General features: G+C 53.2%; 1 protein-coding gene across 3 annotated transcripts; it reads right to left on the reverse strand.

The window, feature by feature from the left end:
* Positions 1-1165: 1165 nt before the first annotated feature.
* On the reverse strand, positions 1166-12769 carry TFE3 (transcription factor binding to IGHM enhancer 3). Of its 3 annotated transcripts, none has more exons than XM_039218270.1 (10): positions 12515-12769; positions 9864-9977; positions 8542-8836; positions 7644-7889; positions 7457-7561; positions 5867-5984; positions 5462-5518; positions 5209-5284; positions 3487-3634; positions 1166-3011 (listed from the first exon to the last, which is right to left on the reverse strand). In XM_039218270.1, exons 1-10 carry the CDS (start codon positions 12628-12630, stop codon positions 2571-2573), a joined length of 1716 nt encoding a protein of 571 aa, XP_039074201.1. In that variant the 5' UTR covers positions 12631-12769; the 3' UTR covers positions 1166-2570. The 3 variants fall into 3 exon arrangements, with proteins under 3 accessions (XP_039074201.1, XP_039074202.1, XP_039074203.1); XM_039218271.1 differs by lacking the exon at positions 12515-12769 and adding an exon at positions 10420-10649; XM_039218272.1 differs by lacking the exon at positions 12515-12769 and having other exon boundaries at positions 8542-8780; positions 9864-9952.
* Positions 12770-13054: the final 285 nt, after the last annotated feature.

Below are 13054 nucleotides of genomic sequence, written 5' to 3' on the forward strand. Positions count from 1 at the left end.
TATTTACATGAGGGGGAGCTGGGTGATGGGTATGGGAACGTTAATATCTCTGCAACTCTTCTGTAAACCTGAAATTGTATCAGAATACAAATTTGGAGGAAAAAAAACCACCTCTGGGTGTTACAGGTTATATTTACCAAATTCAAAAGAGAATCTGGCAGATTCAAGGAGAAAAAAAGTAAAGAAAAGGTATCAGAGAGCCTCCAGGCTGGAGAAAGAGACTCAGCAACCAGGCCTCAGGGTCAGTGTGACTGGCTAAAAGGAGTAGCCAGTGTGGTGGTTATTAGCCGCTAGGGGAGACGCAGGGCAGGCCTGATGCCTGCCCTGGGAATCAGAGTCTGGTGGAGGAATTCCAAAACTAATATTTTTCTCAGTCTTCAACAAGATACTTGTATTTGTTTACCTCCATTTAACGCCCTTCCCCCCCCAAATGTCAACATTTGTTCCAAAATTGAATTGCTTGCCTGTTCCTCTACCTTTGTGGTTTTTGTTTTTTGCCCTTTCAACCATCTGGCATACCTCTACGGTCTGCCAGCAGATAGCCTCCTACACTTCTTGTTGGTTTCAAAAGTGAATGTGCAAAACAATCTTTGCCTCCTCTGCCCTCAATGACCTTCTTCAAGCCAGATCTCTCACTCACTTAACTTTACCATTTAGCTCTTCATCCATTTATGGGTATTATCTTCAGATAGTTAAATTCTGGCCCTCAGTTTCTTCAAATGGGAAATGGGAACAAGAATTAGCACTTTCTTGATAAATATTCCTTAGATTAAAAAATTAGGTGGGGGTACCTGGGTAGCTCAGTTGGTTAAGCCTCTGGTTTCAGCTTAGGTCATGAGAACACGGTTCATCGGGCTCTCTGCTGTCAGCACAGAGCCTGCTTTGGATCCTCTCTCCTTCTCTCTCTGCCCCTCCTCTGATTGTGTTGTCTCTGTCTGTCCCTCAAAAATAAACGTTAAAAAAAAATAGGTGAAACACTTCTAATAGGAGGGTACCTGGCAGGTAGTTAAGGACTCACTGCTTTTGCTTACAGGGTTTTCCTCCAGTCCCTCTATCTAAATTCTTGTACGCATCCCACTTAAATTGGTTTCTTCTAAGAACCTTTCTTTCTCCCAGCCAGCATGGACCATGCTCACTGTACAGTCAAAAGCAAGACAGGAGACTCTTTGCCAAAGTTAAAAGCGCATCAAACACGCCTAGCATTTATTATTTTAGTCACAAACCTACAGACCCTTTAGTACACCCTACTTGGGGCTTGACCCCAAGGATCCAAAGCTGATAACCTTGGGTGTATGTGGTAGGAAGGATGGGGATGGGCAGGGAGTGTCTCTTAATGACTCTGAAATGGGGAGGACTCCTCCAAACGAAGAACTGGGTGGAGGCTGGGGGTTGGAGGTGACCTAGCTTCTGAGTGGGTGGGGGGAGGTCAATAAAAAAAAAACAGATAAAAGAGGGGAACATGTTTTTGCAACCCTCACTCCAAGCCTCTGCTTTGGTGGGGCAGGTTTCCACTTTTTCCTGGGCTCAACAACTCCCCAAAAAGGCCCCTTCCTTCCTCCTTTTCCTATACAAAATGTCAGAGTGCTGGGGTGCTGGTTCGGGGAACCTGACCTCAGTACCCCCTAATTCCTATTACTTCCCCAAACTGCCCTTCAAGGAAGGAGGCAGGACTCTACCCAAAGCTGAGGGTCTAACTCTCACTCCAGACATAGGCCTGGAATGTCGGCCCACAAGATTTGAAGATGTGCCCCTTTCTCCAAGGGCAAGATTGGCTCAGAGCCCTCCTAGGTTAGGTTCCATTGGTCCCAGGTTAAGGCTGGGGAGCTTAAGTAGCACTCCCCCCTGTAGCATGGAATGCTTGGATGGGGTGTCGCTAAGGGACAAGGTCTGTGATCTCCACATGGTGGCCTGATCTTATGGCCTCCTCCATGCCTGAAATACCTGCGCTGGGCTGATCCTATAGGGAAGGGGTGGGGCCTGGCTCCTATGTTGCTAGAAGGCCAGGACTGAGCTCCCAGGTGAAGGGGATCTCATCCTCACTTCTGTTCCTTGTCTGGACAGGGTAGGGATCATGGGAAAGGGGCAAGGCCTAAACCCTCAGGGTGGGACCTCTGTTATTTTGACCCTCTTCCTTGCCATGGTGGACTAGACTAGTGGTTCCAAGAGAGGGGATGGACCAGTACCTTGATACCTCCTTATCCCTGGAGATCTGGCTAGGAAAGTCCCCAAGTCTCAGGGGCCCAGCTCATCTGCCTCCTTCCCTCACCTGGGCAAGGGCAGGTCCCATGGGGTGCGGGTAAGGCTGTGACTTCCAGGGGACAGGCCTTGATGTTACCACCTTCTCCATGGCTTAAATACCTTGCTGGCTGGTATTGTGGGGAAGGGGCGGGGCCACACCTGACTCCTCCTCCTTGCCTTGTTACAGGGGTGGGGCCTTGTCACATCTCCTCTTCCCCCAGAACACCTGGGCAGGGCAGTCTCATGGGAGGGTGGGGGAAAAGGCGGGGCCTCATCCTGATACACTCCTCCTTTCCTGGGTGGGGAAGTCCCAGGGGAGGGGTGAGGCCTGATCAGGACTCCTCCTCCATGCTGAAGCTGCTGCGGCGACTGCTGGCCTTGGAGACAGCGGGGGATACCGATGAGAGCAGGGGGTCAGAGGCAGCCCGCAGAGGGGACAGGGCGCCCGAAAGTCCCCCCACCCCCCCTTCCTCCTCCTCCATCAGAATGTCCTCCAGCCCCAGGTGGAAGGGGTCCCCCAGGTCCCCCAGGTGGTCGCTGGGAAAGTGCAGGTCCAGAAGGGCATCCGAGGGTGGCGCTGGGGGCTGCTGATGGGGAGCACTCTGGGCAGAACCCCCCGCTGCATGAAATGTTGCTGTGCCTGGCCTGCCCTCCTCCTCAACGTCCAGCTGCTCTGGCTTGAGGCTGTCAGAGGCAGAAGTTGTGGCCAGGGAGAGCAGCCCTGGGGTGGGAGGTACTGGCAAACCATGGATCTGTGCCTGTAATTCTAGCTCCTGCAAAATGTAGGGGGTGGGAGTGGGGTAAGATGGAGTTCACAGTTCCTCAGAGGCAGAGGAGTTTAAAGGTGAAAAGAGCAGGCTGCCTGCATTTGAAATCAGCCTCTGCCACTCACTAGCTGTATAACTTTAGGCACGTTGCTTAACCTCTCTGAGTCTCAGAGTCCCAATCTGTAAAATGAGTACAACGGTCCCTGCCTCATAGGACTGTAGGGAGGACTAACTCAGTAAATGGAGATAAGGCTCCCCTCACAGTGCACGGCTGGAGATAAACACTATAGACGTTAGCCAATGTCCGTCACCATTCTTGTTCATGTTACGATTCCTACTTATCGTCACCATCATGTGAACCGGGAAGCCCGGGGATCCCCCAAGCATGCCAGGAAAATCCTGGCCTGTTCTTCCTCTGCCTCTGCCTGCAGGAAGCCCCCCTCCGCCGCCCAACCTCTGTCACTGCCTTGTCCTCCCAAACCTGAATTCGGAGCTGCAGGTTGCGGTTGGTTTGCTCCAGGGATCGCTGTCGGCTCTCCAGGTCTTTAGAGCGTTGCTGTTCCTTCTGCAACTTGCGGATATAATCCACAGAGGCTTTTAGGATGGTGCCCTTGTTCCAGCGCATCTCCCTGCAGGGCCCAAGGGGGAGGAAAGAAGGGGCGGTTGCAGATGGGGGTCTCTCAGGAGCCGAGGGGGGATTGCACTAGGCAGAACACCCCGCTGTAGCCCTAGATCTGGAAGGGGGGTTGTACATCAAGGGTATAGAATGCTCACATGGAAACTCCCTGCCTGGAACATTCCAATGGTACCCCATCACACCACGAACCCAAGAGGCCCTCTCTGACATGATCCCTTACTGCTTCTCTTGTCTACACCCCTCGGCTTCCTGTCACTACAGCCACACAGGCTTCTTAATGCTCCTAGAACATGGAAAACCACTCCCACTTCAGGGCCTCCAGCCTGGCTCTGCCCTGCGCCTCGAACACTCTTCCCCAGATCCCCAGATGGCTCCTGCCTCACCTCCTCAGGCTCTTTATTCAAATGTTTCCTTGTCAGTCCAGGCCTGCCCTGTGGCCCCCCTCCTCACCCTGAGTTGTAACCCTCACCAACATTCCGCCCTCATCTATGATTTTTTAGCTTATTTATTTATTTTGAGACAGAGAGAAAGCATGGGTTCGGGAGGGGCAGAGAGAGAGAGAGAGAGAGAGAGAGCGAGCGCACGAGCAAGAATCCCAAGCAGGCTCCAAACTGTGAGTGTGGAGTCTGATGTGGGGTTCAAGCCCACGAACGGTGAGATCATGACCTGAGCCAAAGTTGGACATTTAAGCAACTGAGCCACGCAGGAGCCCCTATTCTTTTTTTTTTTTTTTTTTTAAAGTAAACTCTATACCCAATGTGGGGCTTGAACTCATGACCCTGAGATCAAGAGTTGCATGCTCTACCAACTGAGCCAGCCAGGCGCCCTCCCCTCATCTTCTATTCTTGATTTTTCTCCACCACACTCCCCATAATCACCCAGACTTCACTTATTTATCTTGTTTATGATCTGTCTGCCTCCACTAAAATATCAGATCCAGGAGATCAGTGATTTTTGTCTGTTTTGTGCCTCTGGTATCCTCAGGGCCTAGCACAGTCCCTGATACAAAGAAGCTCAATGCAGTTTTTGAATGAATACAGGCAGTACTAAGTGAACAAGAAACTAAGTGCCTAAGGGCACTTGGGTGGCTCAGTCAGTTAAGCATTGGACTTTGGCTCAGGTCATGACCTCATGGGTTCATGAGTTTGAGCCCTGCAATGGGGTGAATTCGAGCCCCACTTTGGCTGAGTTCCATTTCTCTCTCTGGCCCTCGTAGGATTCTCTCTCTCTCCCACTCTCTCTGCCCCTTGCTCACTTGTGCACTCGTGCTTGCTCTCTCTCAACATAATAATAACTAATAAATTAAAATTTTAAAAAAATAAAAAGAAACTAAGTGCCTCTGGCCCATGGGGATCAGAGGAAGCACACAGACTACAATGTCGTGCATCTAAAATATTAGGTTGGTGACAATGAGGGGTATCAACCCTTTTCAGGGTGATGAAAGTTAGGTGGGAGAGAGCCAGGAGCAGACATGCTGGGAGGTTATCCCACAGGAAGAACTTCGGGGGAATGGGGCCCTTGTCCCACTTCCCTCCAGCCTCAGGCTCCCCTATGGCCCAGACTCACGGGTCACTGGACTTGGGGATAAGGGTGCCCAGCTCCTTGATCCTGTCGTTAATGTTGAATCGCCGGCGACGCTCAACTTTGGGGGTGAGAGGGGAGAAGAGTAGGAAAGTTGTCAATGGGCTGAGGGGGGAAGAGGAGGACCTAGGGGGTTGGGAGAGACTGTTACAGGGAGAGGCGTCCCCCAAGGAAGGCCAGGGTATGGATCAAGGCAGGGTGGCACAGCATGCTGGCAGGGGCATGTACGCGCACTCACTTAGATTGTGATTGTCCTTTTTCTGTCGTTCCTTCAAAAGGGCCTTGGCCTCTGTCTCTGGAAGAGAATGGGGGTAGTCAGGGCCTCTGCACACAAGAGAGAAAGAGGGGAGCGAGTGCAGCTGCTGGGGGTAGGATTTGGTGGACGCAGGCAAGGAAGTGACTTTTTAAAAAAGTGCCACTTTTATGATTTTTTAAAGAAGCCCGGGTGACAGGTCATTTGTTAAAACCCAAAACGAGAAGAATTGGGGTAAAAGCAAGCCCATGGGCCATGTGGAAAAAGACGGCAAACAGCCGGCTTCTGTCTGCTTAGAGACCTTCCCCCAGCATCACGCCCACCTGGCTGATATGGGGCTCACCCCCGGGGTGCGGCATGGGTGCACGGGGCCAAGACCCTGGCCCTTACCAGAAATCTCTCGTTTGATGTTGGGCAGCTCAGCCGGGCAGGAGTTGCTGACGGTGATGGCTGGCGTGGCCACGCCCTGACTACTGTACACATCAAGCAGATTCCCGGACACAGGCAGCTGGGGGCAGGGAGGGCAGAGGAACGATGGCTGGCACCAGCTCCCAGGCTTGGGCCCTTCTCAGAACCAGGATCCCAACCCTCTGCACACTCCAGAGACGATCTAATGCAAGGACTGGCTGACTCAGCACGAGGAACCTTTCCTTCTCTTTCAAGGGGATTTCACAGGGCAACTCAACAGGGAAGACAGGATCCAGGAGAACTATCTTGCTTTGCCAGAAGACCTGAGCCGGCTGGGCCCGTTCATCATGACCCTGCAGGCCCTCAAATACCTCAGAGAGACGTCTGAAGCCCCTATCCCAAACTCTGGGATTGGCTCTGTGAAGAAATGCTGGAAAACCACCCTTCTCAGGTCTTTGGTGGCTCCAACGCAACTTTCCAGTCCATTAGCCCCTCCTAGCAGAACATTCCAACTCCTGCATTCTTGGATCACTCCAACCCCATCTCCTCAGACCTTGGGAAATTGTCATGGTAATGTTCCATCCAAACTCTGGCCTTCTGGAGAGTTCCAGCCCTATCTCTAGTCTTTTGCCATGATTATCACACGCCACCTTATGTACATGGTCAAGCACCAAGCTCCTGACACTAGTATCTTCCTGCACATTCTGATCTCTCAGGAGTTCTTGTCTAACTACTCAATGAGCACTCCCTGCTTTTATGTAAGCCGCAATGTTTCCTCTCTCCTTCCCACTCTCCTGGATATACTCTAGGGCGACACACTAATCCCTAAATAATTAGTCCCACCTCTTGATGAATTGGTTCCATCTCTTGAAACCCTGCTGGTCTGCTGGACCCATGTAACATAAGGTCCCATTCTCTAGCTGTTCCAAATCAATGAAAAATTCTGAGAAACTGATGCCATTTTTATACATGCTTCTGTCCTTCAGGTAAGTTAGAACAAAGTTACAGCCACTTGGTATGTCCCAAAGCAAGTTATGGGACTTCTGGAATGTTCCAGAACCAGAATGTTACAACTTATTGGTACATCCTTTGCTCTAGAGAGTTTTATTCCCTCTCTAAAAGGACCCAGCTCTTGGCATGGTTCAATGAAAGAGATGTTGTACATTCCGATAACAAGGTTCAACCACCTCATGTTTTAAGACTTTTGATATGTTCCAATCACTGCGTGGTCTGGGTATGTCCCAATAACCTGAATCTCTTGGTACATTCAAATTGCTGCAAGAGTTCCATTTCTTGGTCCCTCCCACACTGAAGCTTGAGTGCTTGGGCATGCACTGATATTTCCATGAAGTCTCCACACTGTATATACCAAAATCTACAAGGTCTACCTCTCCATGCAATACAACACAAAGTACCAGGGCACTGGTATGCTCTATCCTCAGCACACGGCCTCCTTCTCGATCTCAGCACAATCCAAAGCGAAGGTCTTATATACACAGGCAACATGGGTGTAGTCTCAGTGATACAGGGATGCACTGATGTTCAGACCAGACTCCCATCCCTGGTCCTCACCGTGCTGGGGAGCTGCAGCCCTGCAGTGCCTCCAGGCAGATAGCTGAGCATCTCATCGTTGTAACTGGATTCCAGGCTGATGATCTCATCAATAACATCATCAATCTAGGAGAAAAAGTAAATAAGGAAGAGGGTTAGAAGGAGCTAGAGCAGGGAGAACAGGGGAAGGTTGTCTGCAGCCACTTACCTCCTTCTCTGAGCTGGACCCAATGGTGAGTAGCGCCATGGGGCTGTTGGGAGCACTGCCGGTGGGGCCAGTAGCGTGGGCAGCCTCAGGGGCAGGGAGTGGCTGGGCACTAGCAGCCCCCGGTGGTGGGGTGAGGGCCTGGGAAGCCAGCTTGGGGCCAAGTGTGGTAGACAGGTACTGTTTCACCTGCTGCCGGCGCGCCTGCTGCAGGTGGTAGCGCGTTGGGTTCTCTAGATGGGTCTGCACCTGTGGGATAAGGGTGAGGAGGGATGGGGGGGCAAGGTAGGACAGGGGTGACCCTAAGCCCCAGCCTGACCCTCAATCTGTTTCTAGGCTCAGACCAGCAAACCAGGCCCAGAATCTGAGGACCCCTTCCTCCCCAAATACTGGTTAAGTCTCCTCCAGGACCCAAATTCTCTTTCTCAGAAATCCCTCATAGCCCCCAAGATCTACCCATGGATGGCAGAATCCCTCAGTTTCTGGAACAATATGTCACAGCCCCCCAAGCCCGCCCCCCACCAGGCTCTGGTACCACCTAAGAGACGTGAAAACCATACATAGCTTCCCAAGACACCTCAATGGCAAAACTCCTAATGCATCACACATACATGAAGGCCTTCCTACAAAGTTCTTCCTGGGGTTACTTCATAGTCCCCAGGGCCCATGTAAGGCACTCATGACCTTCCATGGTGCACCAAGACATCCCCTGGCTCCTAAGAACCCCTCACAACTCCACAGGAACGCCTTGGAAAACCCTAAACACAATGCAATGCTAACACAGCCTATTTTAACAGTAACTGGGACCTTCCTTAGAGCCCCTAGGACTGTGCCTGAAAGCTACCAGGACCATTCCTCAGTCATAAGAGACCCCTCCGAGGCCCTCTGGATGTCACCTTACCTTGAGTACCTCCCTTGGCACCTGAGCAGGGGGAGGACGGCCCAATGTGTGGCCCCCAGCGGAGACACCGACCACAGAGATGGCAGGAGAGGCAGGTGCAGGACTGGGGAAGGAAGAGGCTGCAGCCTGTTCCCGACGCTCACGCCTCTCCTGCTCCTGGGCCTGGGCCCGCATTAGCTGCTGCCGCAGCAAGACCCGCGATGAAGAAGATGACGACATGGCAGGGGTCCTGGAGCCCCCTGCAGAAGATGATGCAGAGAGTGTAGCTGGGGTGGCTTGCAGTGATATTGGGAGGCTGTGGAATGGGAAATATGGGGCCACAAGTAAGCTAAAAGTCTCATCCCAAGCTAAGGAGTCATAGCGGAATGGAGTAGACACTGGAATTAGGCCCATTTTCTGCCTTCGGAGGCCATGATGTGGAGGGGGAGACCTAGGAACCAAGCCTGGTCACAGCTTTCAGGGCTCACAGTCTGTTAGGGGAGATACTTGGAACTCAGCCCAGTCCCAGCCCTGAGGGGTTACAGTCTGGTGGGGGAATTTGAGCCCTCAGTCCTTATGGTGAAGGCTGGATTTGGGCCTTTTCAAACACTGAGCAGGGATGCCATTGCTAGGCTCCAGGAGAGGGGTTCATCCTATTTAAAGGAGAGCAGGATGCCAAACTGAGGCTGTGGCAGTAGATTTGGATACAGAGCGCTCTTAAGCTTAACTGGGGGCTGAAGATGCTCCCTGAGCTCCTGGCTACAAGGGCAACTGCAGGCCCCCCGTCCTCCCCTGCCTAGGCCTCTAGTCCCAGGAGCTAGTCTTGAAAATCTCAGAGATTTCACAATCCTCTCTTCCTGCCCCTCTTCCAGGTCCCCTCCCCTCTCTTAGAGCCCAGGCCAATGACTCAGCACATTTAGACGTCCAAGCTTGGAGAAAGAAGAGACCAGCAGGGGTTCCTCAAGGGCTGAGAGTGGGCGCGTTAGTCTAATGGAGGAAGGGGTGAGCAGGAGTTGTGGGTCTGGCTCCGCCCACCTGGGGGCTGCAGGGAAAGCAGGCCAGCCCAGGACTCTGGGCCTCCTAGGTGGGCTGCAATATTTGTGTATCAATGGGTATGCAAGTGGGCTGGAGGGGAGGCAGGCGAGGTCTTGTCCAGGATGCTGGAATCCTAGCTTAGCCACCTGCTTTCCTGTGTGACACACTGTTTCTTGCCCCCAATTTTACTGTCTGGAAAATGCAGGCTGGTGAAAGGCTTGGGCTGGCACTAAAGGCCTCTGCCTACCAAGAGGGGATGGGGTGGGGGTGGGGGGCAGACATTGCGAAGGGAGTCAGCGGAGACATACCTTGAGCGTGGTGGTAGGGGTTGGCTTTTGAGCTCGTAGAAGCTGTCAGGATCGAGGACGCTTTCTAACTCGATGTCAGCAACAATCCCAGATTCCGGAAGCAATGAGTTGAGGCTGAGGGTGGAAGGGAGGTAAGGGTGATGGTCAGTGGTTGTATAGGGACCTCATTCCCCTCGGAGAAAGAGTGGGGGGTGGGAGGAGAGTGTCACATGCCAGGGAGAGGGGAACAGAGTGTCCCTCTCACAGGAGGCCACTCTGCTGGGTACCACCACCAGGAACTTCCGGGTCTTCTACCTCCCCATGCTCCTCTCCCCTCCCCACTCTCTTTTGCTCTGTTACCCATAGTCCCTTAGGATTCAAAATAGTAAGAGTGCCTGGATCCCAACTCCTCACTCTAACACAATCCTGGGTTTGAGGAAAATAGAAATGGAGAATTTAGGAATGACAATTCACTTTGCAGGAGTCCTGACTGTGCATTCAGAGCTCCTCCAGCCCCCACACCCCCTACTGTTGTCCTGACAGCTGAATGTGAGCCCACGTTTGTCTACACACTTACAGCACGGTAGGGGCATCCTTCGGCATAACAGTCCATTGTAACACAAACTGAATGCATCACAAAGAACTGGGGTCGATGATTCACTTGACGGAAGGATCCGAGACTTTGCAGACTTTGCAAACGAGTGCCCCCCTTCCTGCCCCAGCCAGAGTTCAGGGGATGCCAACGCACCCCCAAATGCAAAATGGAAATATCAAAGGCTCCCCTCATGCCAGCAATTTAGATTTAAAAGAGTAAGGGGGCGCCTGGGTGGCTTAGTCGGTTAAGCGTCCGACTTTCGCTTAGGTCATGATCTCGCGGTTCGTGGGTTCGTGCCCCGCGTCGGGCTCTGTGCTGGCTGCCAGCTCAGAGCCTGGAGCCTGTTTCAGTCTGTGACTCCCTCTCTCTCTGACCCTCCCCTGCTCATGCTGTCTCTCTCTCTCCACTAGAAATAAATAAAACATAAAAAAAGTTTAAAAAAAAAATAAAAATAAAAGAGTAAGAATTTGGGTGGATGATCCATTTATACAAGCATTCTTTTCTTGGCCTGTCCGGCGCTCTCCTGTTTTTTTGGATAGAACAAAACACACACACACACACACACACACACACACACACCTCTAATACCAACACCCACTGATACAAAATAAGCCACGTACACCCCTCCCTTTCAACTATTCCCACCACTGGGATGGTCCAGGTGGTTATGAAGGCATCAGAAGATGGGGAATCCTATCAGATGCAAACGCTCCTGGTCAGCCCTCCATGCTGGGTGCAAGACCCTGGTGTGTAGGAGGCATTGACATGCACGTGGATGGATATGCATCCTGAATTGAGTCAAAGATTTAGAATCCTGAGATTGTGTGTGACTTCACTTGACAAGAATCCTCTCCCTTCTCCAAGGATCTGTCTTCCTTCCTTTCCTCACCCTCAGATGGGGACCTAAAACCACCCAGGAAGTCAGGAAGAGGAAGCTCGGGGAGCCGCTGAGTTCAGCACAATGCCAGGAAGAAAGCAGGCAAAGCCCCATCTCATGCTCACACACCCATTGCACAGAAGTTGGAAGAGATGGGACACTGGGGTGGGCAGGGTGTGGACAGAGAGGGCTGGGGCTTACAAGCCTGCTGATGGAGGTGAGGGTGGGAAGAGGCCACGGAGGACCCAACCAGGCAGGGATGGTGCAATTGGTGCTCATTCCAGCTCTAGGGGCAGTTTCGAGATTATTTCCAGGGTCTGAGAGACAGACTGGGAGGGGAAGAGAAAAAGAATGTACGTGTGCGCACACAAGCACGGGCGCGCACACATGTGCGTGCAGGGGGTGATCGAAGCTGGCTAAGAGGCTGGGGTGGGTGGCAGCAGGAACGAGACCCTCCTCTGGGCTCCCAAATAAGGTCCGAGGCCCTTTTCTCTGAGCTAAGAGGTAGCACCATCTCTGTTGCCTCTATAAGCCTCACTATCCCCCATTCAAGCCCCTATGGGAATGTGGGAAGAGGACTTTTCCACTATCCCTGGGATCTGACCCAGCTGGGTGGGTGGGCAGGGGTGAAATGATTATTCCGGTCAAGTCTTGGTGAATGTTCCTTCTCTTGCTCACTCACATACACTCACAAAGCCGGTCCCACATAGCATATCTGAGATACCCCCAAACCCCTCCAGATTCATGTTATCCCTAAACATAGCCTCCAGCAATGAGCCACTGGGAATCATCCAGCAACAAGCGACCCAGACGGCACTTCTGTCTCCCAGGACCCTTACTCTGCCACTGAGGGGAAATGTCCCTTAAAATCAGTGCCTCACCTACAGAGGCAAACCCATGCCTGTCTGAAGGACCCCAAATTCAGCCTCAGTCCCCCAAGCTGTTACCCTAGACCAGGCTGTGGACACAACACAACCTTCCCCAAATCGGAAACAGGCCTCCCTTCATGCACTTCCATGACTTCTTTAAGCCTCAGTCCAAGCCGGATTCCTGAGGTGCCCCCCCAACCAAGAGCGGCGCCCCGACGTCCTCCAAACCCTGGCCGAGGGCCTCCAATCCCAGTCCTGGGCTCCAGCTATCCCCCCAGATCAGGCCCCCAGGAACCCCAGTCAGCACTACCGGCCCCAGGCGGCCCCGCACCTGAGCAGCTGGGCCGAGTCAGCTGGCCTGCGCTCCTCCAACAGCACGAACACGGCTCGAGGACCTTCCGCGCTGGCCTCTACGCCGTCCCGAGCTGGCTCGGCCGCATGAGACATGACGCCCGGCCCCGGGCGAGCCCTGCCAGGCCGGTCGGGCCTCGGCCCGGTCCCCCTAACAAAATAAGAGTCCCCCTCCCCCCGCTCGCCACCGCCTCCTCCGCTAAGCCATGGAGCCAGCTCTGCGCGGGCGGGCGGCGTCGGGGCGATGGGATGGGCCGTGAGTCATCCCCCGCCCTGAACGGACCAACACCCCCCCCCCCAACCTAACCCCGGACGACCGCCCTCCTCCCCCTCGTCCTCTTCTCCCTCCTCCCAGAGCTGGGGAAACTCCACAGGAAGTGACCGCACGGAGGAGGGACGGCTCACCAGGCCACGCCCCCTGGGCAAGGCGACCAATCATCAAGAAGTGGCTCGAGGGCCCGCCCTAAGCTACGCCTCCGATGCCGAGGAAAAACCAGGCTCGACTGGCCCTCATTCGGAG

The sequence above is a fragment of the Hyaena hyaena genome, unplaced genomic scaffold, assembly GCF_003009895.1.
Source record: "Hyaena hyaena isolate Hyena2069 unplaced genomic scaffold, ASM300989v1 scaffold_754, whole genome shotgun sequence".
Classification (NCBI taxonomy): domain Eukaryota; kingdom Metazoa; phylum Chordata; class Mammalia; order Carnivora; family Hyaenidae; genus Hyaena; species Hyaena hyaena.